Source organism: Cimex lectularius, unplaced genomic scaffold (assembly GCF_000648675.2).
Source record: "Cimex lectularius strain Harlan isolate CLEC.00 unplaced genomic scaffold, Clec_2.1 scaffold117, whole genome shotgun sequence".
Classification (NCBI taxonomy): domain Eukaryota; kingdom Metazoa; phylum Arthropoda; class Insecta; order Hemiptera; family Cimicidae; genus Cimex; species Cimex lectularius.
The window spans coordinates 1,101,442-1,128,111 of record NW_019392706.1 but is presented as its reverse complement, the minus strand read 5'-3'; the positions used below and the strand labels follow the sequence as shown (position 1 = coordinate 1,128,111).

General features: G+C 37.6%; 1 protein-coding gene across 1 annotated transcript in view; it reads left to right on the top strand.

Annotated features, from left to right (window-relative positions):
* The window catches only part of LOC106666648 (trichohyalin), a 158,903-nt gene that overhangs the window by 131,809 nt on the left and 424 nt on the right, over positions 1-26,670 (top strand). The window contains exons 5-16 of the mRNA XM_024226269.1: positions 2,323-2,592; positions 8,977-9,144; positions 9,463-9,480; positions 9,782-9,949; positions 10,471-11,427; positions 11,608-11,760; positions 22,650-22,838; positions 23,005-23,144; positions 23,217-25,458; positions 25,941-26,192; positions 26,305-26,471; positions 26,536-26,617. Coding sequence (XP_024082037.1) covers positions 2,323-2,592; positions 8,977-9,144; positions 9,463-9,480; positions 9,782-9,949; positions 10,471-11,427; positions 11,608-11,760; positions 22,650-22,838; positions 23,005-23,144; positions 23,217-25,458; positions 25,941-26,192; positions 26,305-26,471; positions 26,536-26,617 — 4,806 coding nt within the window. The remainder of the gene's footprint in view (positions 1-2,322; positions 2,593-8,976; positions 9,145-9,462; positions 9,481-9,781; positions 9,950-10,470; positions 11,428-11,607; positions 11,761-22,649; positions 22,839-23,004; positions 23,145-23,216; positions 25,459-25,940; positions 26,193-26,304; positions 26,472-26,535; positions 26,618-26,670) is intronic.

Genomic DNA, 26,670 nt, shown 5'->3' with positions numbered 1-26,670 from the left:
AAATAAACTAATTTTTTTTATTATGTATATATTTTTAACCACGTATACTATAAATGGTGATATATACATTTTTTAGCCGTTTTTGCACCAACACACATCAATAACAATAATAAATTAGGTGCATCAAATTTAAAATTTCACTGCATTGTAAAAAAAACTATTGTTAAACGATTAACATCAAATATGATGAAATTACTGGATTAATAGTCCAAATTTATCCATAATCCTTCAACTGAACATGTCATTAAAGATATAAAGATTGTAATAGTTAATTGAAAAATTCAACAGTTATATGTAATATTAAGTATGGCATGTGACTGTAAACAAAAACTAAAAATGATCTCAAGATTGAAATAATTTCTCATTAATTGTTATTTCAATCAATTTGGTCATTAAATAAATTCATTAAGACTTAGTGGAAAGACAATGGTTTCATGTCATATATTCATAATACTTTTCTATTAGGGATATAATTTATTAGACATTCACCAGAAACAGATTACTTATTAAAAACTTTTTTCTATAAATTTGTGTGTAATGTAAGAACAGAGAGTTACAAGAATCAAACTGAAAAAAATATTCACTCTATTACAATTCAAATTTGCTCTCATACAAATAAAATTCACCCTTTTCAAATTAAATGTGGTTTTCTACAAATCAAATTCACTCTTTTGCAAAAAAAATTCACCTTTTTGCTAATCAAACTCTGTCTCCCTTCATAACGAATAAATCTTTCGCGTTTTAATCAAATTCATTTTTATTAATCAAATTCCCTTTTTTCTAAATCAAATTTACTCCTTGCAAATCAAATTCACCCTTTTGCAGGGCAAAAAAAATTGCAGATTACGGAAATTAAGAATATGCTGTCAGACTACAAAATAAACTAAAACCACCTATTAGTTAACTAATTTAAATGAAAAGCTTCTCTCAAAACATTAATTCAAATAATGCCTGTAATAAACATGCATTTCCTTGTAACAAAAAAAAAACATTCTTACAATTTGGATTTGGAATTAGATTTATACAGGCTCAAGTCCACACCCATACAAACATGTGTGGAGTTGAGCCAATTCGCTTCCCGTAGTGCACTGGTAGGTCCGGCTTTTGCTATTTACAGTAATTTGCCAGCAGTATCAAGAATCACCCATCCTGGTGTTGGCAGTTTGGGGGCAGACCTCAGTATTATCCGTCCAGCCACCAAGGTTGGACTGGGGGGGGGTATTTACATACCATTCATTCAAATAGGGTGGTGGAGTACTCGATATTCCTGCATCACCCTTCACACATATATTATACAACTAAACTTAATTGAGGGTTACACTTATAAGTGAATTCACGCTAATAAATACATTCACTCTCCACACAAATTAGGTGTACACAACTATTATACTATATACAGTAGAAAAGCCCCGTTTCCTCCCAGAATCGGAACAAGGGACCTAAATACTCACTGCCGTGCTCAAGCACAATTTTCAAATCAGGTGGCATGCCTGTGCGCTCTCTGTAAGGAGCCATCCCACCCTTCAAGTAGATGGGACACATCGAGCAACCTTTCTCTGCATGTCGGACACATACGCGGGCTTTCGCCCAAAAGTAAGTATCCTTGTGTCAACCTTGCATGGCCTATTCTTAATCGGGTGATGATGACCTTCTTCTATGAGTCAGATCCTGTGAGGGCCACCCATCAACAGTGCCCAATCAATTAATCGTGTTGTTTACTGCATTCTTAGCGTCAGAGGATGCATTAGCCCACCTCTTATAATTTGAAAACATGAGATGTTATAAATTGCCACAAATTAAGTTCTTAAATGTTAACGAAATTTGTCTATATTAATTTCATCATCCAAACTAACATATGCAATTAAAACAAAAATTTTGTTTTGATACTTTAATTTTTAGACACTTATTCAAAAACAAAAGATAAAATTTCTACAAAAATAAAGATAATACTCAACTTTATATTAATCTTTCAAAACATATATGTATATGTATATACATATAGTATATGAATACTTTATATTCATACGTATAACATATTATATTATTAATAATATAAACTTATAATGTATTTATTCATACATAATCCATAGAAAAATTGTAAGAATGTTCTAAATTTATCATAATTTTTAAAAAAAGTTTAAAAAAATCATTGAATCAAAATGTTCAGTTTAAGGGTTATAAAACAGCTCATTGACATGTTACAAACAATAATTTTATATTTCCTTACACTTTGTATAACTAGATTGATTTCCTTGTTCAAAACATTTAAAAATTAAATTAAAAGAAAAAAGAACTGTAAATCATTTTGTATTATTAATTCAGGAGTTAAAGGCAACAAATGAAACACTTAGAGCACTGCAGTTGCAACTTGAGAGAGCACTGCAAAATCAAAACAGTGGCTCACAGCCAAATAGCACCCTGACTGCAATCCTGGAAACAAAGGATGCTAGGATCTCTACTCTGGAGAAGGCTGTGAGTCTCCTTGAAGAGGAGCTGGATAGGAAGAATGAATACCTCACAAAGGAACAACTATCTTCCCCTTTACTAGAAATGGCAATACCCGGAGGTTCACAGCTAACTCAGAAACAACAAGTAAGTGAGGAGGTGAAGCCACCTCTGTCACTAAACTCTTCCTAAATCCACCTAACTGGTCCTATAAAAATGTTTATAAAATACATATTTCTTTAGAGAAGTTTAATTACTAAAAATGTTATATATAAAAACTCATATAATTCTAAGATACATTATAAAAATGAATATGTCAATATTACATTGTACAAAGTACCTTTCACAATCTAGATTTACAGTCATTTTGTTGTAAAATTGTGTCATCTTTCATGTTTTATATTTATACGACAAAAGATTGTCTGGGGTACAGTTCGAACTACACACTTAAAATTTACCAGTAAGGCTGTTTCATATTTTGTTTAAATACTTTCTCACACACAACAAACCGGCACAAACACAACAAAACAGTTTAAAACCAACACTGAATCAAATAATAAAAGCCGCATAAAAAGTAAGCATGGATTAGTGTTGGATGTGCAGTATTTAGGGACCAGGAGGTGGAGTGTAGGATGCATTTGGATGTTGTTTTGACTTGACCCAATGGTTGTTGATCCACATTTGTTGAGCACAGTCTAGGCTGGAGCACCTTTAGTGGCCATCCTTAGATTCTCACTCCATTACCCTTTTTTGATGTTTACGAGAAAACTTTTCTTAGGAATTGGTAGATTCTCATTTATTGCTGTTTAATATTTTGTGAACATAGCACTCCAGTGCCTGATTCATGCTTGCATAGGCAAATATATGAAATTTTTGTAAAGGTTTTAATTTTCCAACATGTTTTAACAGGTTCAATTATACACCAGTCTATATGTTCATATATTTTGCCAAATCATTAACATTAGGATATTTCCAGCTTTGATTGGTTATATAACATAACTCTCTATCTAATCATTTGCCACCTTAAAAATATTTCAAAGCATCCATGTCAAATATTTCAATATAACGCATCCCCATTTAAACTTCTGCATGTAGCTTGAGCAAGCTGCTCATAATTTATAGAAAAGATGTTAAGTGAGCACAATTGCATTTTACAAATGCACTTTTACAATTTAAGCTTTATCGCATACTTCCGTTGGAATAACGATGCATTGTGTCCTTCAGCTTATATTTATATAGGATTAAACTGTGTACATTTTATCTATTCTTAAAGCATGGATATGCATACCACGTGTCTGCTCTCAACAATAAGACAACCAATAAGACAATCCGTACCATTGAACAAATATTACATTCTACTTTCTGTGTAAGCGAGTAATAAAACCATTCTGATCACTTTGTACCACACTACCTATAAATATTTCAACTCCCATAGATATTTTGGAAATTAAGCGGACAAAATTGTGCTTCATTTAATTGAACGTTGGTAATAAAAACTGAGTGAATTTAAAATAGAATAAGGTCTCTCTTCAGAATAACTAATAAAATAATTAATAACTAATAAACTAATGAACTAATACAATTCTTAATAAATAAGATTTTTTTAATTTTTATTTTCATTATTGAAGGAACTTGTTTTAACTAGAATTTATTTATTTATTTGCGTATTTCCTAACAGCTACTCAAATCTATGTAGACATATGTTTTCCTGGGAACCAAGTGACTTATGTTTTGATAAATAATTGTTACATTATACTTGGACAGCTCTACAACTTGAAGCAATGACTAGAACTGGCTTACCAATATTCCCACACATACAAAATAAAAAGAAAAGGTATATAGTTCACTTTGAGATTAGTTTTATAGGTTTAGTACTTTTTACAGGAATGTGTAGTTTCAACACTATATATTATTGGTGTAATTAATCTGAATGAATCACTAGATGCAGGTCCTTCCTAATGATTGACATTGTAAAAACGAAAAATGAGTGAGAGTTGTGAGAAATATAATTAAATGCAGATTATTTAAAGATCGTGAGATGCGACCTTATGTGATATAGACGAGAAAAACATTTTCTTTATGTGTGGTGATTAATCGATATTCATTTAGAAATCGTGAGATGCGGTCTGGTGTGATGCAGGTTTCAGAAAAACATTTTCTTTATCGTGCCAACGTTTCGATCTTTATTGAGATCATCTTCACGACCTGTGATTTACAAACATTGTTTATATATTACAATTACATTTTGGATGTGGAAAAGTGAATTTATACAATGCAAAATATATTTTTTTTTATCACGTTGGCACGATAAAGAAAATGTTTTTCTGAAACCTACATCACACCAGACCGCACCTCACGATTTCTAAATAAATATTTTCTTTATGGCGCCAACTGTTTCGACCTTTGTTGACATCATCTTCAGGGGGTTGGGATTTATAAACATTGTTTAAATCCATTTACGTTTTCGTAGTCGATTGACTAAGTTACTTCTTTCAATCAATTAATTATTCTTTCTAAGGTCTTGGTTGAGATGAGAGATTGTTTAAATTATACAAATACATATAACATAAGAATATGAATTTATAAAATGAAGTACACATTACATAATAGAAGGTTTGATCAAAGTATTTGTACTCACGAAAAGTGTGTGTTTTCTGTGTTGTCGTGTCAATCTTGTGTGTCGTGTTGGTGAGATTTTAATGTTTTTTGTTTTTATATGTTACAATGTTCACATATATTTTAAAAAAAGCACATTAAAATCTCAAAATCGGCGTGATGAGATATGGGTGGAAGAACATGTACGGTCTGACAGGTGGTTAAATGAGTACTCCATGTTGAAAGAAAAATCCGTTCTAAAAACTCCTTAGAATAAATAAAAGGAACGAAAACCGAATCGCTGTTGAGGGGGAGCAAGTAAATTTTAAGGGTGAAAAACGTCACAAAACACGCGAAACGGCGCGAACAATTAGTAAAATTAGTATAATTTAAATTTTAAATTTATCTGTGTCTAATCCATAAGTGTCTGAGACGTTGATAAGCATATTAAAATGTTACAATAAGGTAAATAATTTTTTATTCGGAATTTTCCGGAAAATATTAATTGTTTATTGGTACTTGAAGTTTGAGAGCAAGCACATAGCCATTCTGTAGATCCCTCGTAGTTTTCCTAAAAACTATGTATATTGTAAAAAATGCACTAACAACAAAAGATCAAATTACTTATTTAAATTTATCTTTATTAATTAGTAATAAACATAAATTATTGAATGTGTTGCACAACTATTTACACAAATAAGTTATACTAAGCATATAGTTTTACATAACGAATAAGTATTAATTCAAAACTGAAAGGAAAAATGCCAAAACTTATTTCATTATTCCAACTTCAATTGATCTGTAATAAAATTGAGTAAAATTATTGTAACTAATTGATCTGTAAATTAAATAAATAGAACTTACAGCTTTATTTTCAGTTTTGAAAAAATACTAATATCATTTTGCATAAGTTGAAATTTCACAGACACAAATCACATTCGAATGCCCTCCCCTTTATCCGTTATTGACTGACGCACCTATGCAATATTTCGTTCTCGTTTTTCTCCCAACCCATTGTGAATACCATTCCTTATTTCCATGCCCTTTGGAAAAATCTTGTCATTTTTAGTCTATCATTTCCAATCATCCTGCCTATTCACACTGCTTTGGTTTTGGCATTATTATGACTAGGGACCGGATTTATATGTGGAATAAAATAAAAAATATGCACAAATATATGTATTTATTTTTTAATAAGTATGCAAGCAAAATACAAAAATATCTAAGATAAAAATCACAGATGATTTTTTTTTTTAATAATTTTATAATTTACACATATAGTTGAATGTGTAAAAGCAAGGTAATAAAATAGAAAATAAACTTTAATTTTCAAATTTATTTGAAATAATGTAAATTTTTAAATGTTTGTGAATAAAAACATATCTATCTAGTGCTAAAAAAATTCTACAAAGTAAAAACACATTTTTATTATTTAGAAGGAATTATACAAGTGTAAATCTTAGGTATTTGAAAATTGTGAAAAAGAGATAAAATAAAAATTTAAAACTGATCTTCAAATATATTTGAGATAATTTACATTTTTAAATTTTCTAAAGTAAAATTATAATGATTTGGTGCTAAAATATTTTTGTACCAACTAATTTTTTTTTTTTGCACATCTTCAAGGATGTGTCTTAATTTAAGACTGCAATTACATTTGGAGGGGAGGAATTTATTTTTTGTAATCAAAATAAGAGCAATCGCAATTTGCCAAGTCCGGGTTTTTTTCCATATCAGTAACTTTTTGTTTAACTTTATCCCCTGTCCTTCCACTGATATTTCCCCATTTTTGGAAGGCGTCATTTACTGTAGCAATGCTGTCTCAAAATGAGAAGCAATGAAAGCTAAATTTTGCATTAGTTTACACATTTCCATAATTTATTTTGCCTTTCCTAGGACTACAGCGTTTTCTTCTAATTTTGCTATGACATCCTTAATTTTGAAAGATTTTCACTGTAGTCAAGTGGCTTCTATCCAAGAACTCCATCTTATTACGACAGGTTGTGGTGGGAACAATAAATTTGGATAGATATCCTTTCAAGCCCTTACTCTGCTTGGAGCTTTAAATATAATCTTTTTCATGTTTCATATCAAAGAATCCACATCTTAAAATGCACATTTCTTTATTTTTTATTTTTTATATTGTAGTAAAGAGATCAGGGATGAAGCCATGTAAGTGAAAAAAACCAACTTGTTTTCTGCTGACGAGCATTCAGCTGTATTTGATGCCTTCCTCAGGACTTTGAAAAACTATTTAAAAAACTTAACAATCAGTTTGAACATGTGGTCCAAATAGAAGGGGCCAGATAATCCACATACCCGAACTGATTGTTAAGTTTTTTTAAGACGCAATGAAAGCTAAATTTTGCATTAGTGTACACTTTTCCATAATTTATTTTGCCTTTCCTAGGGCTAAAGCGTTTTCTTCTAATTTTGCTATGACATGCTTAATTTTGAAAAATTTTCAAATGAAGAACACATTGTATGATTTGAAGAAAACATTCATTTTCTTGATATCTTTATTTCAGTATTTATCATGAAGGCTGATACTATACTCAACGATATTTATTTTTTATTTTATGTGAGGTGTTTAGTGACCATTAGTTAATGATTATTCGGAGATCGTTAGATGCGGTCTGGTGTGATTTTTGGTAGGTAGGTAGTAGGTACTCGGTAGATTTTACAAAAACATTTTCTTTATCGTTCCAATGTTTCAATCTCTTGAGATCATCTTCAGGGCCTGGGATTTATAAGCATGGTTTCAATTTTACAAATACATTTGGGATATGAAAAAAAATGAATTTATACAATGCTAGAAAATTTTAGACTTAAAAAATGAATTTATACAATGCTAGACTTTTTTTGCTTTGATTGAATCTAAAATTTTCTAGCATTGTATAACTTCTTTTTTTATCTAAAATTTTCTAGCATTGTATAAATTCATTTTTTTCACATCCTACATTGTATTTGTAAAAATTAAACAAACGTTGGCACGATAAGGAAAATGTTTTTCAAAAACCTACGTCACACCAGACCGCATCTCACGATCTCCGATTTTTTTTTTTTAAGGCTTTTGTCTCAGGTCCAAATGCAGAGCCACTATATTCGAACCTGGGACCTTTACCTTACAGTGATGAGGTCACCGTGTCAACGTCTAAACCGTTCTGGCGCCCGATGCCCCCACTTGAAATCTTTACTTCCCTGAAACCCTTCCCACTTTTTTTTTTAATTTTAAACCATTTCATTGTTTATTTTCTTAAATATAGGCCAAAAAATGTAAATTAGGATTTAAAAAAGTAATTATATGTAAAATCTTTCAAATATTTACAAATAGGTAAAACAAAATATGGTTTATTGTTTCTAAATAGCATGAAATATGAAATAGAAGTTTCAAAAATAATGTATTAGGCTGAGAAAAAAATATGTGAATACATATAAATTCAGTCCCTAATTATGACTAAACCAGTGAGAATGGGAGGACCAGGATGATTAGAAAACAGTTCATGCTACCGACCTAAAAAAGAAAACTCACAACTCTGTCATTTGTTCATTCATTTCACACACATACTACCAAAAACCAAAGCTAAATCTTGCTCATATAAAAAAAAATAACTCAAACTAAGTCTTTCCTGGTCAACATTTATTGTAACATAATGTTTGAATTCTAATAAAAAAATGCAAAACACAATAAAACTGCATTTTTTTCTCCATACCCGTATAAAATTTGCTTCTTAATTAAAAGATTGCATAAATAAATGTTATTCACTTTAATTATACGAATATAATTAGTTGTTTAAAATAGTAAATTTATTGTAAAAAATAGTACTGATTCAAGACTTGATTTGAGAGATTATACTTTGCTCAATATATTAGAAGTAATGTGTAGTAATACGCTTGTATGATTAATCAAAAATTGACTCATTTTCACGTGAGTAGCTGGAGGAGTTTCGTGCCGAGATCCAGCGCAGGGATCAAGAGATTCTGGCAATGAGCGCCAAAATGAAGACGTTGGAGGAGCAACACCAGGATTACCAAAGGCATATTGCTGTCCTTAAGGAGTCATTGTGTGCAAAGGAGGAACATTACAACATGCTACAAGCTGATGTTAGTATATAGTCCTTTTTATTTGAAAGCAGCCTAAATGGTACATTTGTTTAATTACACTTAACAGGGATTAAAATAAATATATTTAAACAGAATGAAAATAGCAACAATACACTTTTTCCATTATTTGCCCTTCATATGAAACAGATAATCCCTCAATCACCATTACATTTTTTCTTGTTTTTGATACAGACACAATAAATAAAACTTTTACAGTATAATATTGCAACCTGACCTATTTAAAGTTTTAATTATACATAATTATATTATCATTAAATCGCTAGAACAACAAATAAAATTCTTTTTTTTTTTCTTCAGGCTAAATTAGATGTAAACGTAAGTTCAATTATTTCAGTAAACATTAGATAAAATAAAGTAAAATTTAACATTGTATCTTTCAAGCAGGTTAATGTAAACTACTCACCTGACTTTTGATTCCATTTTTGGATATAATCAACATAATACCGTATAAATTTATTCTGATTCAAATGTTGAAGACTTAAAAAATAGTAATGATTAAAACTTGTCTGTTGAAAAGACAGTGCTAGAGTATATTATAGTGTTTTCTTCCTTTTAGATTATTTTATTTTTTTTATTTTTTTATTTTTTTTGTAACGAATTGATGCAACAATTCTAGGTTGAGGAACTGCGACAACGACTTGAAGAGAAAAATCGCCACATTGAGAAAAAGACCCAACAGTCTCTCCAGGCACAACAAGATAAAAATCGTATTGCCAGTGAATTAAACGAAATGAGGGATCACATGGATATAAAGGATAGAAAAATTAACGTGCTACAGCGAAAGGTAATTTCATAAATATTTATACTATTAGGAAATAGTTATAGTTAAATCCCTGAGACCGAGACCATCGATAGCCATGATATTCAAAAATTTGTGGTAAGCTTTTCTATTTTTTTTAATTCACATTTTACAAGTTGAGTGAAGTTATTTGTTTTGGGGGTGTAGTTTGATTTATTAAAATGAGATTCATCTACTTTTTTAAAGTTTTGCACTTAACATTTTGTTGATTTTGTTAAATTGATAATCAGTTTGGGAGAGGACCGCGGTGCCCGAGTGGTTAGGACATTTGACAGGTATTTGCTACACTAGCTGTCCTGGGTTTGAATCCTGGTATAGCCTATGGATTTTTAAGTATGTGATTGAAAGAAGATTTACATATTTTTTTGATTAATTTTGCTATTGACTAAGTTTGGAATAGAACTCTAGTATTGTATTAATAATTTTAAAAAATTGTGGTTTTAAACTATTTAAATCTCGATAGCTAGAAACATTATCTTATAATAATTATGACTTTTTTTGTTTAGATTGAAAATTTGGAAGATCTACTGAAAGAAAAAGATAATCAAGTTGACATGGCCCGAGCTCGTTTATCTGCATTACAGGCACACCATTGCACGAGTGAAGGTGCACTTTCGAGTTTAGAAGAAGCAATAGGAGATAAAGAACGTCAGATGAATCAATTGCGTGAGCAGAGAGACAGGGCTGAACAAGAGAGGCAGGAAGAGAGAGAACTTCATGAAAGAGATATAGCGGAGTACAAGCTAAAGTTGCATGCCCTTGAAAGTGAAGTTGAAAAATTGGGAGCGAGAATGGACCGTGCTCAAATCGAAAAAGATAGATTAGAGGCAAAACTCGAAAGTTCACAATTGGAATTGGGCAAATCCAAAGCCGAACTCGACAAAGCTGCAAGTGAAGTCGGCCGCAGCGGAGCAGACTGGGAAGCAGCTAAACAGCGGTTGACACGGCTTGAACTTGAAAATGAACGTCTCAGACATGAACTCGAAAGATCGCAGACTACTTTCGGACGTAGCACATTGAGCACTTCACAAGAATTGGACAGAGTTCAAGAAAAAGCCGATAAAGCGGCAACTGAATTGCGAAGGGCACAGGCTGAACTGCGTGTAACACAGGCCGACAACGAAAGAGTACGAGGCGAAGCAAGTGCCGCTCAAGACAAAGTGGAAAAATTACAAGGTGAAGTTTACAGATTAAAAGCTAAATTAGAGAATGCACAAGGCGAACAAGAAAGTGTCAGAGAGGAATACGAAAGAGCACAGTCAGCGATAACTCGTTTACACGCAGAGAGAGATAAAGCCGTTCTTGATTTGGAAAAAGCAAGGGAGGAGCTAGAAAGAACACAAGCCACTCTCGGTAAAGCACAATTACAACAAGAAAAACTACAAAACTTGTTAGATAAGGCACAGAGCGAAGTTGACAAGTTGCAAGAAAAATTGGATAAATCGACTGGAGAAATCAGAAGGGTAAATTTCCTTTAGTCTCTTTTAAATATACATTTAAATTAGCTTATGGTGTGTGCATAACTCGCAAAAAGAATCGTTAGTCTGGAAATTATAATTTAAGAAAATTATATTCGGGCATTACAACATAACATGTATATAATAAAATTAAGAATAAATATGCATATTTAGTTAACATTGCAGATGCAAATGGAGAAAGAGAAGCAAACGTATGACTTTGAAAATATCCAATCTCAACTGGACAAGACCTTAGGCCAATCAACCAGGCTCCAAAAAGAAAAAGAAACAGTTCAACTGGAAAATGACAGATTAAGAGATAAATATGAAAAGGCACAGGTTGTGTATTTATTACATTATTTATTTAAATGGGCTGATGCCCAAAATACAATATGTAATACATTTCTGTAATGCTTAGTGACCATTAATTAATGGTTATTTAAAGATCGTGAGATGCGGTATGGTGTGATGTAGGTTATAAAAACATTTTCACATTTATGGTGCCTACGTTTTGATATTTATTGAGATCATCTTCAGGGCCTGGGATTTATAAACATTGTTTAAATTATACGTATATGTATAAGATATTAATATGAATTTATACAATGATGTATGCAACATAGAACTTTTAGATTTTATCAAAGTATTTGTACTTGCTCAAATTGTGTGTAGATGTGTCACTGTTGTGTGTCACGGTTGAGAGTGTTAGTGAGATATTAATGTTTTTTGCTTATATAAGTTTAATTTTGAAGGAGTGGGGAAAAAAGTAGGGATAGAAATTTATTTTTCTATGAGGAGTCTGCTTCTTTGAGGTGAAAGGGACTGACAATGGAAAAAAGGGGTAATGGCTTGTTGTTCAGGTCTGGTTAGTCTTTCAGGATTTTTATAAATGGGATTAGGGTATGGTATGGTAAAAAAAGGATACTAGGAAGTGGGGTTTGTGTTCCCCAAGCACTGCAGCCTTTTGGCTTATTGTACCTTCCTAGTTCCTTAGTTCAGTGCAATAGACTCAATCCTTCTCCTTAGAAGTATCAGGTTATTGTCTGTCACTGCTGCAATTTAATTCCCTAAATTTTTTCCATACGTTAGGTTAAATCTCCATTGAGCTGTTGCTTCGCATTCAAAGATGATATGGGTGGCTGTTTCCTCCTCCTCATTACATAATTTGCAAATGGGATCATCATTGTATCATCATTGTTGTGTAGATGTTTTTTCAGATGCCAGTGACCGACCAGTAGGTTTAGCAGAGTTTCTAATGCATTTGTATAAATTATCCCTGTGATACATAGGTTTGCTATTCTTTGTATGCTGTCTAATGTTTGGGTACATTTTTAGCTTACATGTTAGGGTACTTTTTGTTTAGCTTTGTTCCACCAGATTAGTGATCCATATTACTGCCGTGTATAACCAATAGGCCATTTTCGGTTTTAATCCCCAAGATTTGTCTAGGGTACTTCTTGTGGTCATTAGTGATGTTTTACTTTTTATAGTATGTTGCAGGTGAGGGTTACAGATTAATTTCCTATCAAAGATTATTCCTAGGTATTTAACCTCATTTTTTCTAGGGCACAAGCATTGATGGCATTTCTATATTTCTTTTCTTGGTGAAAGCAATTAGGGTGGTTTTTGAGGGATTTGCTTTAAGTCCCCGTTTTGAACACTATTGTTCCACTAGGTTTAGTGCTCTTTGGGTGAGCTCTTTTAATGTTGAGTCTAATTTTCCCCTGTCTAGTATGACAATGTCATCTGCATAGGCCTTGGGTGTAAATTCCGCTTTCATTTAGTTAGCGTGTGAGGTGGTCCGCTACTACATTCTACAGGAGAGGCAAGAGTATTCCTCCTTGCAGACATCCTCTCGCCACTGCTGCTTCTACTTTTTCGTGGAACGTGGAGGCCTGCACTTTTCTGCTTTTTAGCGTTGATTCTATCCATCTGCAGCAGGTTTTGTCAGTTCCTCGCTGTTTGAGTGATGTTACCATTGCTTCAAAAGGAGTATTGTCAAATGCTCCTTCAATGTTCAAGAAGGTTTCCAATGCTATTTCTTGGTAGTTCAAAGGATCTTCTATTTGTATCGACAATTGATGTAGTGCTGATTCGCATGATTTTCCTTTCTGATAGGCATGTTGATATTTATGAAGGGGTTTTTCTTTTAGAGAACTGCCCTTACATGTTTTTCAACTAGCCTTTCAAGTGTTTTGAGCAGAAAGGATGTTAGACTGATCGGTCTATATGATTTTGGTCTGTGTAGTTTTTCCAAGCAACTTTAGGAATGAAAAATACGTTTACAGTTCTCTATGTGCTTGGGATGTATCCCGTTGCCAGGCAGCTTCTGTATATTTTTACAAGCAGGGGGATTAGCGTTATTTTTCCCTTTTGTAGAAGTACTGGGTATATACCGTCTGTTCCTGGAGATTTGAATGGGCTAAAGTTATCGATAGCCCTTTCAATCTTTTCATATGTGATTACTTTCCGGTTTGTGTATGTTTTCAATCTGGTTTTTTTAGTGTTCCGATGGGGTTTGTAGGGTCTTTGGTGAAGATTTTGTGGCGTCTACTTGCCTCAGTGATGTTTTCAAATTCTTTGCAATATTTCCTCCACACTTCTTGTTTTGCCTTTTTAATATCCCTATTGTATTCTGTTGGGGTTTTATTGTATACTTCAGTATTCCCCTTTTTTTTTTTTTTTTTTCACTTTATTCCAGAGTTTGCGAGTTTTCTTTCTTAGTGCCGCCAGGTTGTCATTCAACCAGCAAATTTTCTTTTTGTTGTTGTAGGTGATTTGTGGGCAGGCTTCATGATATGAGTTTATTATAGCTTCTTGTATTTGTGTAGAAGTTAGCTCCATATCGTGGGTGCTTTTGATATTAGCCATTGTATTAGAAGTTAGTGTATTTTCCTCCAGTAACTCACTGTATTTCCCCTAGTTTGTGTTCCTGGGATTTCGACCCACATTACATGTCTTATCAACTTGTGTGATTTCCATATATATGTGTCAGTGGACTGAGTTTGATATCTTCCCAGAGACTGTCCAATTCACTCTCCGGTTTGCAATATAGCAGGTAGCGAGGGTAATATCAATAACTTCTTGTCGTCCATTGATTACAAAAGTCGGTTTAGAGCCTTTGTTAATAATACTAAGATCATTAGTTACTACAAATTCTAAAAGCTTCTCAACGCTTTTGTTAGTGTTTGTGCTGTTCCATACCTCATTGTGTGAGTTAGCGTCAGCTCCAATGATTAACTGAAGGTTTTTATGCCTGCAGTATTGTACCAGATCCTCAGTTTCCTTTGGTGGTGAAGGTCCCAGTGAGTCATAAGGCATAGAGGTTGAGGCTATCATCATATCCATCTTGACTCCTTCCTTCATGTAGTTTAGTCTAAATTACTGCTTGCTCCCTGGAATGGAGCTCATAAGTGATTAGACATTGTAGTTCATTTTTAATTAAAATGCATGTTCTTACGTTTTGTTGCGTGTGGTCATATATGATTTTTCTTCACTTATCTCCCAGCCCAGCTACTTTACCTTTTATTAGCCAGGTTCTTGGATAAGGGCTACATCGATGTCTTTCTCCTTGGCCACACGACAAAGTGTAAGTGTTGCAGCCTTACTGTGCTGGACGTTTGCTTGAAGCTCTCTCAGCATTAGCCTTTGTTGCTTTCTTGAAGATCGTTAGGGTTACAAGTGCCCAGAGGTCAGGATCCTAGCGGTGTTTATAATTTCTCTGTAGGGGCCTACCCTAAGGTTTGCCCCTTCCCACGGGTGGATGGTTGGCACCGTTGCCATGAGCCATTCCTTGGCACTTCGATTTTTGCAAGTTATCAGGACAGCCCCATTTTCAATGTACCTGTTCCTGAATTGAGGTCCTTATGGAGTTTTTGCACTTCCAGACCTCAGCCAGGATGGCTTGCTGAACAGCTCTGCCCTGATCGGTTGTTAGTTCTTTTTCCGGGTATTCTTCCAAACACCAAGGCCATTTTTAGCGCTTTAAGGGCTTACTGGTATGTCTCAGTGCCCTCCCTACCAACTATGTTGAGGGGATGGCCCACTCCACACTACCCCGTCTAATATCATACCAAATAAACAGAAAGTCAAACAACCAAGGCAATCCAGTCCCCTGGATCCAATCGAGGAATCAGTCAACTCGAGAACTCATTCTACAGCAGCCAGTCTGGGATTCAGCAGTAGGACTCAGCCAGCAAGCCTAACGATTGTGACAAGTCGAATAGAGTCGACAATCAGGGATCCAGGGGGCTGTGGGAAGAAGAGCCTGGAAGACACTAAAGGATAAGGAAGCTGGTGCTGGCGAGCATCATTTGGAGTAAGTCCTCTTGTTAAGCTCATTCCAATAGTAGACTTGTGGCTGACTTGCCTGGTTGTTTGACTTTATCTTTATTTGGTATGATATTAGATGGGCCAGTGTAACAATAAATGTTTCTAAATATAAAAGTTCTATTTGGATCTTCCCTCCACACAAAAAGAAATTAAGTGCCTTTGCTGAATATTTTTTTTTTTTTTTGGCTGGGGCTTCCGACATCTAGGTCATTTCAGCCCCCAACTAAGTCTATATTCTATACCTGTTCAAACACTACATTCATACAAATAAATACATTCATACACTTACATACATGGGGACCGCGGTAGCCGAGTGGTTAGCATGAGAGACTCTCACGCCGCGGTCGTGGGTTGTTCGATTCCCACCGTCGCCTCTGGCCCTTTTTTCACAATAACCCNTTTCACCCTCACCCCTCGCCATTCACGCTAATAAATACATGCACTCAGACAAAACATATAGACACACAACACATAAGACATACTATATACAATAAAAAACGCCAATTTCCCCTAAAAAGCGGAACAGGGGACTCTGAAACTCGCTACCGTGTTCGAGAACTCTTCTTAATTTCGGCGGCATACCTACACGCTCTCTGTATGGAGCCAAGGCATGACACGCCTCTATTATGTGGGACACATCGAGCAACCTTTCTCTGCATAAGGGGCACCTGCGCGGGCTTTGGCCCAAAAGCAGGTGCCCATGTGTCAACCGCGTATGGCCAATCCTCAGTCGGGTGAGGACGATCCCTCGTCTCTTGCTCAGATTCTCTGAGGGCCAGCTACCGGTCGTGCTCTTCACTCGCAAGAGCCTCTCCGACGACCCCGCCCACTGACGCTGCCATCTTTCTTTTATCATATTTTTAACTGCGTGTTTAGCGTCCGGGAGCCTGATCGCGATGGTCCGATCCGGAGGGTGGGACGTACCGGCTTTCGCCGCCCCGTCCGCGCGTTCGTTACCCTCCAGGCCGACGTGTCCGGGAATCCAGACAACAACCACCGTTTTTCCGAGAGGCTCCAGCTCCGCGTATTTCTCTAACAAGAGCACGACGAGAGGGTCCACAGAGAACCTGTCGCGTATAGCCCAGTCAGCGCTCAGAGAGTCGGTACATACGAGGAAGGCTGAGCCCTCCCCGGTCCGCACCGCCACGAGAGCGTGCCAAATCGCATACAGCTCTGCCGTGTAAACGCTCCAATGAGGGGGCAACGACCAGGAGGTGGCCACTCCCTCGCTATACACAGCACACGCCACACCATCGCCGGTGTTGGACCCGTCTGTAAAAATCAGACGAAAACCGGCGTATCTATTTCTAAGTTCAAGGAACTTAGCCTTGTAGAGGTATGGCGGCGTACACGATTTGGGCAAGTTCGCCAGATCGTCGCGGACGAGTACGGCCGGAATGGTCCAGGGGGGTGTCGGCCAGTGACCCAACCGAAGCACCGTTCCCAGCGCCAATCCGGCCCTCCTTAGGGACTCACCGAAGCGAATCCCGAGGGGTCGCGTCCGCGAGCGAAGCCTGTCGTAAACTACTCTGTACGGGCAATGGAGGATCTTCATAGCGAGGGGGTGCTCCGGCTTGGCCAAGAACCCGGCCGCGTAACCGAGGGTGAGTTGCTCTCTCCGAAGCTCGGGAGGCAAGACCCCCAGCTCGCAGCACAGACTGGCCAAGGGGCTGGTCCTGAACGCCCCCGAGATTGCTCTGAGACCCTGGTAATAGAGCCTATCGAGCTTTCTCAGGCGCGTTTTTCGGGCCGAGGAATAAGCCATACATCCATAAAAGATCCTCGAACAAAGCAGCGAGTCAAAAATTTTTAGCAGAGTCTCCCTGTCCGCTCCCCACTTAAAGTGACCAACAAATCTCAACAGTGAGAGGGTTTTCCTGCTCTGGACTTCGACGGCGTCGATGTGTGCCTGCCATCTCAACTTTTCATCGAACAGGAGGCCGAGGAACCGCACCTTCTCCACGTACCTCACAGGTGTGCCCCTCAGGCAGAGTTGAGGGGGCTATGGGCTCTCCTCAATCTGCAAAAGTGAACACACTCCGTTTTCGAAGTGGAAAAGGTAAACCCGGTTTCCTCGGCTATAGCAGCCACATGGTTTATCGCCGACTGCATCCTACCGCCGACCTCCGCCAGATCCTTACCCGAATGGTAGAAGCAGAGGTCGTCTACAAAGAGCATTTTCTTTATCTGCGGGGGGATGCCGTCAGCGATACCGTTCACCGACACCAAGAAAAGCGCAACGCTCATCACCGAACCCTGAGGGATACCGTTCTCCTGAACGTGCTCCTTAGAGAGCACAGTTCCCAGCCTGACTCGGAACCGTGCTCCCTAGAGAGCACAGTTCCCAGCCTGACTCGGAACCTACGGTTCTCCAGAAAACCCTGGAGGAACCGTGGTAATTTGCCTCTTAGACCGAAATCGTGACATTTCCGTAGTATCGCGTATCTCCACGTCGTATCGTACGCCTTCTCGAGGTCGAAGAACACGGCCAGAGCGTGCTCTCTGTTCAAGAATGTGTCCTGAAGGTGTCCCTCGTGAAGACATCCATGATCCACCGCAGAGCGATTCCTGATACTGGCTGTAAAATCCCATTGTCTCCAGGTGCCAGGTCAGACGACCGTTCACCATAGACTCCAAGACTTTGCTCAAGCAGGTTGTCAACGAAATCGGTCTATAACTCGTAGCCATGCTTGGGTTCTTACCCTCTTTAAGGATAGGTATGATAAGCCCTTCTCGCCAACGATCGGGGTAAGAGCCCGAATCCCATATGTTGTTGAACAAGTCCAACAAGCGCCGCTTCGCACCCTGGGGAAGGCGGCGAAGCATCTCATATGGGATACCGTCACACCCGGGGCTTGAATTCCGTGCGCGCCCCAACGCGGACTCGAACTCTCCCATCGTCAGAGTCATATTGTACGCTTCACTGGTGCCGCCGCCGAAATCGATCTCAGTGCGTTCCGTCTCGGTTTTCCTTTGTCGGAAGGTATCGGAATATGCCTCGGAACTGGACACCGCGGCGAAATGCCTCGCCAGTTCTTCTGCAACTTCCGAGGCTTCCGTCACACTCCCACGATCGGTGGTCAATATCGGTACCGACGGAGGTCTGGATCGGCCAGAGAGTGCTCTGACCCTGTCCCATACTTCCCTGGCGGAGGTCTGGCACGTCATTTCAGAGACATACCTCGCCAGGCTATCCTTTTTGGCTTGGGACAAGGTACGCCTCTCTCTAGCCCTTTTTACTTTAAAATTTTGCTAGGTTCTCCTCCGTCGGATGTCTTGCGAAGCGCCGGAATGCTCGCTTCTTCTCCTCGTGTGCACGGCCGCAGGCATCGCTCCACTAAGGAACAGGTGGCCTATAAGTAGACCCACCGCTCCTGGGGATGGATCTGACCGCTGCGCGGTTGATCTCTCGCTCGAATAGGAGGAGATCAGTGTCGACATCCCCTGTTAACTGAGGTGCCGACATCGTCGCAGAGAAAAGCTCCCAATCCGCACGATTCAGGCTTCACTTCGTAGGAGTGTGATATAATCCTCTCGAGACGGAACTCCTCAACACTATCGGAAAGTGGTCACTTAGGTGGGGGTCCCCCAATGGAGCCCATTCTACCCGGGTGGCCAGGGATGGTGAGGCTAACGACAGGTCGATCGCGCTAAATCGGCCTGTACTAAAATCAATATGTGTAGCAGCGCCGGTGTTTAGGAGGACCAGGTCGGACTCGCCTATTAGGTCCCCCATCTCTCTGCCCCTAGCGTCTGTTCGCGTCGACCCTCACCATGTGTTGTGCGAATTAAAATCACCCAACTCCAAAACTGGCGGGGGGAGCTGCTCGACCAGGGCAGTGACCTCACTGCTGTGCCACGATCCATCTGGAGGCAGATAGACGGAACACAGAGCGAGGTTCATCGGCGCCGCTATCCTCGCTGCGATCGCCTGTATTTCAGTGTTTATCCTCACCTCATGTACCGGTACGTTTTCTCTTATTAAGATGGCCACTCCTCCATGCGCCCTAGCGCCCGGATCCGGCTGCACCTCTTTAGAGAAGGTTTTGTTCACCTCAGTTCGAGGCGCGCCCCCGGGCGGATTCGGGTCTCTTGTAGGAGTATCGCCATCGGTTCATTTTCCCTGACCATTAACTGCAGCATGTGTCGCTTATTGTTTATACCCCTGCAGTTCCATTGTAGAATAGACTCCATTAGTCGCTTTCTGTCGGTTTCTTTTTTCTCACATTCGATCTGGGTCGACCTTTCTGCCACCCTTTCTTCCTCCGAGCAGGAGGATCAGGGCCAGCCGATGATGTTTCCGACCCAGACGTCATTTCTATATCCGTCAGCCAATTAAGGCGTGACGGGCCTGCTGGTGTTGAGGCTACCGCCGAGGGTGGCGGCAGCTTTGGTGGGGCCATTTTCGTCCCCGGCTTGTCGGGCTGCTTTTCATGGCTAGCCGCGATTCCCCGTGCCGGAGACGTTTGGGAAGAGGATGTTGCCATCCTCTTCTGGGAGAGGGTGGCATCAGCCACCCTTTCTATTACCCCCGCCATCATTGGGGGGGCTTTGGCGACTTCTCCTTTTGGAGGAGCAGCCGCAAGGGTTTGTTCCGGGACCCTCAGCCCAGGAGCGGGACGAGCCGCAGCTTGGGCGTAGGTCCCCGCAGTGCCCCTATTTTCGACTACTGCCCTGGCCTCTCGAAAGCTCATTTTGTCTATTATTTTGAGTTTTTGTATTTCTCGTTCTTTGGAGAGAACAGGGCAGCTGGCGGATCGAGCCGTATGGCATCCCCCGCAGTTCACGCAAGTGGGAGGGTCGGTGCACCTAGCTTCTTTCGGATGAGCTTCCCTCCCACACTCACACACTTCCTGCGGGGACTTACACCGCAGGGAAATATGGCCAAACTTCTGGCAACGGTAGCACCTTTGCGGAGGTGGGATGTAAGGACGGACTTTCAATTTGTAGAAAGCCGCCCTTATTTCATCTGGGCACCTTGGCTTGTCGAATGTGAGGATTAGACTCGCCGACGGGATAATTTGTCCGTTCCGGCGAGTGTTCATTCTCCTCACCTCCATCACACCCTGGTCCTCAAGGCCTTCTTGAATATCATGGACGCTGCTGTTCATGAGGTCACGGCATACTACCACCCCTCTGGAGGTGTTCAGCCTTTGGTGAGGGGCAACCTCGACCTCATGGCCAGCAAGCGTCTTTAATGACAATAGTCTTTCTTCAATTTCTTTTCCTGCTATACCAATGCATATCTTGCCCTCTCTGCTCTTTGTGATGGAGTTTGTAACTCCTACGGTCTTTTTTATTTCCTTATGTAGAAGGAAAGGGCAAGTGGACTTGAAGTCTCCCTCTTTCCTTGCTACGTTGTAATATCTTGTTTGGTACGTCTCAGAGAGGGGTGTAATCCCCATTATTCCGAGACCCAGCGACAAGGCACCACTCCGCGATTTCTTTTTCTTTTCCTTTTTGTCCATGTTACCTTCTTTTCTGTTTTTCTGTGCTGGTGACTCAGGAGTCACAGGCACATGTTTCTCAGCTTTCTTTTCTGTCGTCCCTTTCGGTGAGTTGTTGGGGACTCTTTTCCTTTTCCCAACTACGGGAACGAAGCCGTCATCCTCCATCATGGCAGGAGGATTGGATGGTTGTGGTGGGGGGTTTGAAGGGAGTGCAAGGGGTGGAGGGATATGGGTCTGGGTGGCAGAGGGACCTTCCGGATTCTCATGAGACAGATCCTTCAGGGGGATTGGCAAAGGCTTGGGGAGAGGTGGGAGTGTTGTTGGGCTGGTCGGGCCCGGGTTAGGCGGAGTAGGCACTTTTACTCCTTGTTCCATTTTCTTCAACATTTTCATCGTCATTAGTTTTGTGTTTTGTCTGTAAGATTGTATGTGTACCATGTGAGTGCAATCCTCCTTTGCTGAATATTCTCTTAACACTTAACGAGAAGCGCGTAGAACATCGGCGCCCGCTTACAAATATATAAAGTGTTACAAATGTATAATTTAAGTTTTAGTTTTTTCATATGGACAAATTTATAACCTACTTAATTAAAATATAAAAATTTGATTGAGAATAGGCTGTTGATATCAGGATTTCAAACAGAATCAAAATAATAATTATTGGTACAATTAATTAAGGTTTTTAGTTGAGATAACAAAGTCAATAGCACCTCGTAGAGGTCACGATAGCTCAAGTGGTAGAGCAGTGGCGTATCAAGCCGAAGATCGTGGGTTCGAATCCCGCTCGTACCATTGACTTTTTTATCTCAACTAAAAACCTTAATTAATTGTAATATATTTATTGGTCAAGCGGACCACGAAATTAGTGAATTTAATTATTGGTACACTTTAGTTGAGAAATCATTATAATTATGTGTTACTTTTACATAAAATATCATAATTATTAAATATTATTTTATTTTGGTAATTATACATCAGTTATAATAATGTCATTGAATGTTTAAAATATATTACATTACAATAATCTCAGTTTTCACTATTTTATGGGTTTTTCAGCTAAAAATGTAAAAATAATAATGAAGTGGTTTACATTTGTTACAGCATGTATTCATTTAATTTTACATGTTTCAGGAAGTAACATTTCCCCTCATCAGAAATTTATGAATTAAAAGTTTTATAATGTTGTTGATTTTAAAATATTTTTATAGTTTCTAATGGGCAGTATTACATCCTGAAAAAGATAAAATTAAATAAATACATGCTGTAACAAATGTAAGCCAACTTATTATTTGTATGTTTTTGGCTGGAAAAACTAAAAAAAAAAAATAAAAAAAAATAGTGAAAATTTATATAATTGAAATTTCAATGCCAGCTACTAAACGCCAACATTTTATTACAATAATAATTTTTATTTCATATTATTTTATGTATAATTGTTTTGGTTAGGTTATTGTTGCCCGTCTACAAAAGGAGAAGGAAACTTTCCAAGAAGAATTAGAAAAGATACAAGAACGATTTGAACTACAACAAAGCCAGTTGGTCAAAGCTCAAAGAGATAGGGAAAATATGTTAACCGAGCTGGAAGTTGTTAAAGAAAGATGGGAAAAAACTCAACAAACGCAGCAAAAAGTCCAGGTTTTCATTAAATCTTGCTTATTTATTGTTCTTATATAATTATATTAATAACGTGCATTTGAAATATAATTATACTGAACTGTGATCATTAGTTAACAGTTAAAACTTGTAATACTACTAATTTATGTTAGATGTACAAGTTTTATAAAAGTGTTTATTTTTTAAGCTTGAAAAGGATGATCTCTTCACTGAGATAGAAATATTGAAAGAAAAATTGGACAAAAACCAGATGATATTACAAAAGACTTTAGAAGACAAGGATATAGCGAACAAAGAATTTGAGAGGATGTTAGAGAAATATGACAGGTAAACTTTAAAATATTACTGATTGTTTAAAATATTGTTGCAGTGCGTTATTAAATAAATTTCAATTTTCAGATCTCAAGGAGAGGTATACCGGCTACAAAACCGATTGGAGACAGCAGAAACTGAAAAGGATCGTCTGGAAATTGACCTAGAGAAACTACAAATAATAGCAACCAAAGCAAGAGAGGAAGTGAGAAAAGCTCAAGATGAAGCACAGAGGGCTCAAGAAATGTACGATAGAGCAATGCTCCAACTCGGAAGGACAAAAGAAAATGAAGATAAATTTAAAGAAGAAATGGACCGTATGTCAGTAGACTTGGAAATGATGAGAGAAAGGTATGATAAGAGTCAGATTGAAATGAGAAGGGTTCAATCTGAGAGGGATAAACTACAAGCTGATTCGGACCGAATGCTATTTGAACTTGAAAGATCCCATTCGCAAATGTCTAAAGCCCAAACAGGATATGAAAAGAGTCAAGAGGAAGTAACGAGATTATCGTTAGAATTAGAAAAAATGTATGACAAACATGACAAATTACAAACTGATTTGAGAAAAACACAATTAGAGGCAGAAAGATATCATACAGAAGCTGAATCGATGAAAGAAGAAGTGGAAAGATATGCTGCCAGAGCAGGGAAGTATCAAGATACCCAAGAGAGGAGTAAAGAAGAATTAGAAAGACTGCGTGATACTGCAGAACATTTGCGAGCCAAATATCAGCATGAAACAGAAAAAGCTGAAAAATTATCACAACTAAACGAAAGGTTGGAGAGTAAAATACACGAGGTTCAACTTGAGCTTGATCTTAGTAGAACTGAATTGTCGAAAATGGTAGAATCACAGAGTAAGCATCAGTCAGAAATTGAAAGATTACACATTGAATGTGAGAAAGTGCGAGACCGCCAGGAGAAGTTACAGTTGGAGAATGATAGACTCAGATCAGATCTCTCTAGCAAAAATAGTATGGATATAGAAAGTAGTATGCTACGAGAACGTTTGGACAAGATCCAGATGTTGAAAGAAAAAGCGGAAGCTGAAACAAACAAATTACTTCTAGAAGTTGAAAGACTTCAATCTGAAAATGACAGGCTCCGTTCAGAAAGTGGAGGAAGGAACATTGGAGAGGCGGAGTTGGACAGATTGAGAGAAAGATTGGAAATTATGACACAATCTAGAGAAGTTGCTGAAGGTGAAGTAAAACGACTGATGAGAGAGCTTGAAAAAACTCAGATGCATTTGGGCAAATATCAAGAAAACAATGAAGCAGCTGAAATTGAATTTGACCGAATGTCATCGGAATGCTCCAGAATGCATGAAAAATTGGAAATGGCTAAAGCAGAAATGTTGAAAATGGCAGACGATAAAATGAAGGCTGAAAGTGAACTACAGCAGATAAAACGTATCTTAGAAAAACAACAAACTAACAAACAAGAAGTCGATTCAAGGTTGAATGAGGAAATGTTAAGGATTCAACAGGAACGAGATCAAGCATTGAAAGACCGAGACAAAATGAACAGAATACTTGATAAACGTGAAAAACAATGTGAGATGATAGAAAAACAGTTAGAAAAATTAGAAGTCGAAGTTAAACAATTGTCAAATGAGCGAGATCAGTTAGTACTTCAATTAGAAAAATCACAAGATATGTTGGTTACATTCCAAACTGAACTACAACAATCAGAATCTCGTTTAGAAAAAGAAAGAGATGAGGTTGACAGATTGAAATCTGAACAGAGGAGATTAATTTCCAAAGATGCCGGGCGAGAAGGGAGTGAGAGAGAAATCACCAGATTGCAACAAATCTTACAGGACAAAGATAAAGAAGTACTAACTGTGCAGCACACTTTAAAGAACAAAGAAAAAGAGCTCATGCAACTCCAGCAAAGACTCGAACAGCAAGCACAGCAGTTCATGAAAGAAAAAGGAACATACGAAACAGAATGCTTACAATGGCAAAAGGCAATTGAAATGGAGAAAATGAGAGCAGATGAACTACAGCACCAACTACAGTCTATGCAAACTCATCATTCATCAATTAACAACGACCTACTGAAAAAAGTTCAAGCTCTTGAAAAACAACTGCAATCTACACAATCAGAATCTCGAGAGACGAAGGAGAACATGCAAAGGAAAATACAAGCTCTTGAAAAGGAACTTAAAAACCAACAATCGGGTGAAGCAGCAGCCAAGGACGTACAACGATTATTAACAGAATTAGATCGTTGCCAAGCAGAACTTAAGAGTGGTGCAATAGAAAGGGAAAGATTACAAGCTCAACTTGAAATGTTGGTTCAAGAATTAGAAAGAAATCAGGTACCTTTTTTATGCAAATAATTTAAATCAAGTTCAATCCGACAAATCAACAAAATAAGAATTTTCATTTAAAAAATGCCTTATATTAAAAATCATGCACATTACTTCTGTAGGTGTTCATATTATTTAGTTAGTTGTTTTTTTTTTGTTTTTGCTTTTTTTTACATTATAAGTTGCTTTCACTGTGAGTGTCATAAAATTTACTTTTTATTTTTGCCCTGCTTAATTTAGAAAGGAACCAATGGAATTAGTAAACAGATAATACTGAACTTTGTTGATTAAATAAGTTGACAGACTTGTGTTTCTGATTTCAGTAGTTTGGTACGATTATTGCATTCATACTATGTATTTTGTTTTACTACTTTACTAGACTGTAAAAAATACAAAATGGTTTGAAAATTTGTTATTGAACTTAGAAATAATTTATAGCAACTTGTGAATTGCCTTTCGATGTCTGATTTTAATTTCCTTATTAATTGAAGGTTGAGCTTCGCGAAGCAACCAAGAAACCACCACCATCAGCAGGAAAAGGAAATGAAGAAGCGTTAAGAAAAGAAATGGAGCTGTATAGGAAACAGCTTGATGAAAATAAGTATGTTATCGATGATCTAAGAAAGAAACAAGATGAAATGAGAAAGGCTATCGATACTAAATCTAAACAACTGGATGAAAAAGAGAAAGCCCTCATAGACTTTGAAATGAAACTAAAGAAAAGAAAAGATCAAGAGGCTAAGGTACATAATTTTGTAATATCCCGTTGGAAACTAACATTAATAAATTAACTGTAATGATAATTTTGAAAGTATATCCTTGTTTAAAAAAAAAAAACCAATTGTTTGTATGTAGGGTAAAGGTGTTGATGCACAAGAGATCGAGGCACTTAAAGCTGAAGTAGAAACATGCAGGGAAAGTGCTAAACACTCTCAAGAGGAAACAGAACGTCTTTTGAAATTAATGCAAATGACCCAAGAGGAACACAACGCTAAAGATAAAATGATCAAAGATTTACAAGAGTAATGTTTTCCCAATGGAGTTAACTGTCAAAGTCCTTGTATTAATGTCAAATATCTTTTTCAGCGCATTGAAAAATGCACAAGCAAAAGTTAGAAGCTTACAAACTGCCAATGCACAAAGGGAACAAGCACGAAAAGCAGATGAGGTAACATTTTACATTTAGTATTTAAAAAGCTGAAACAACCTCTGAAAGAAAAT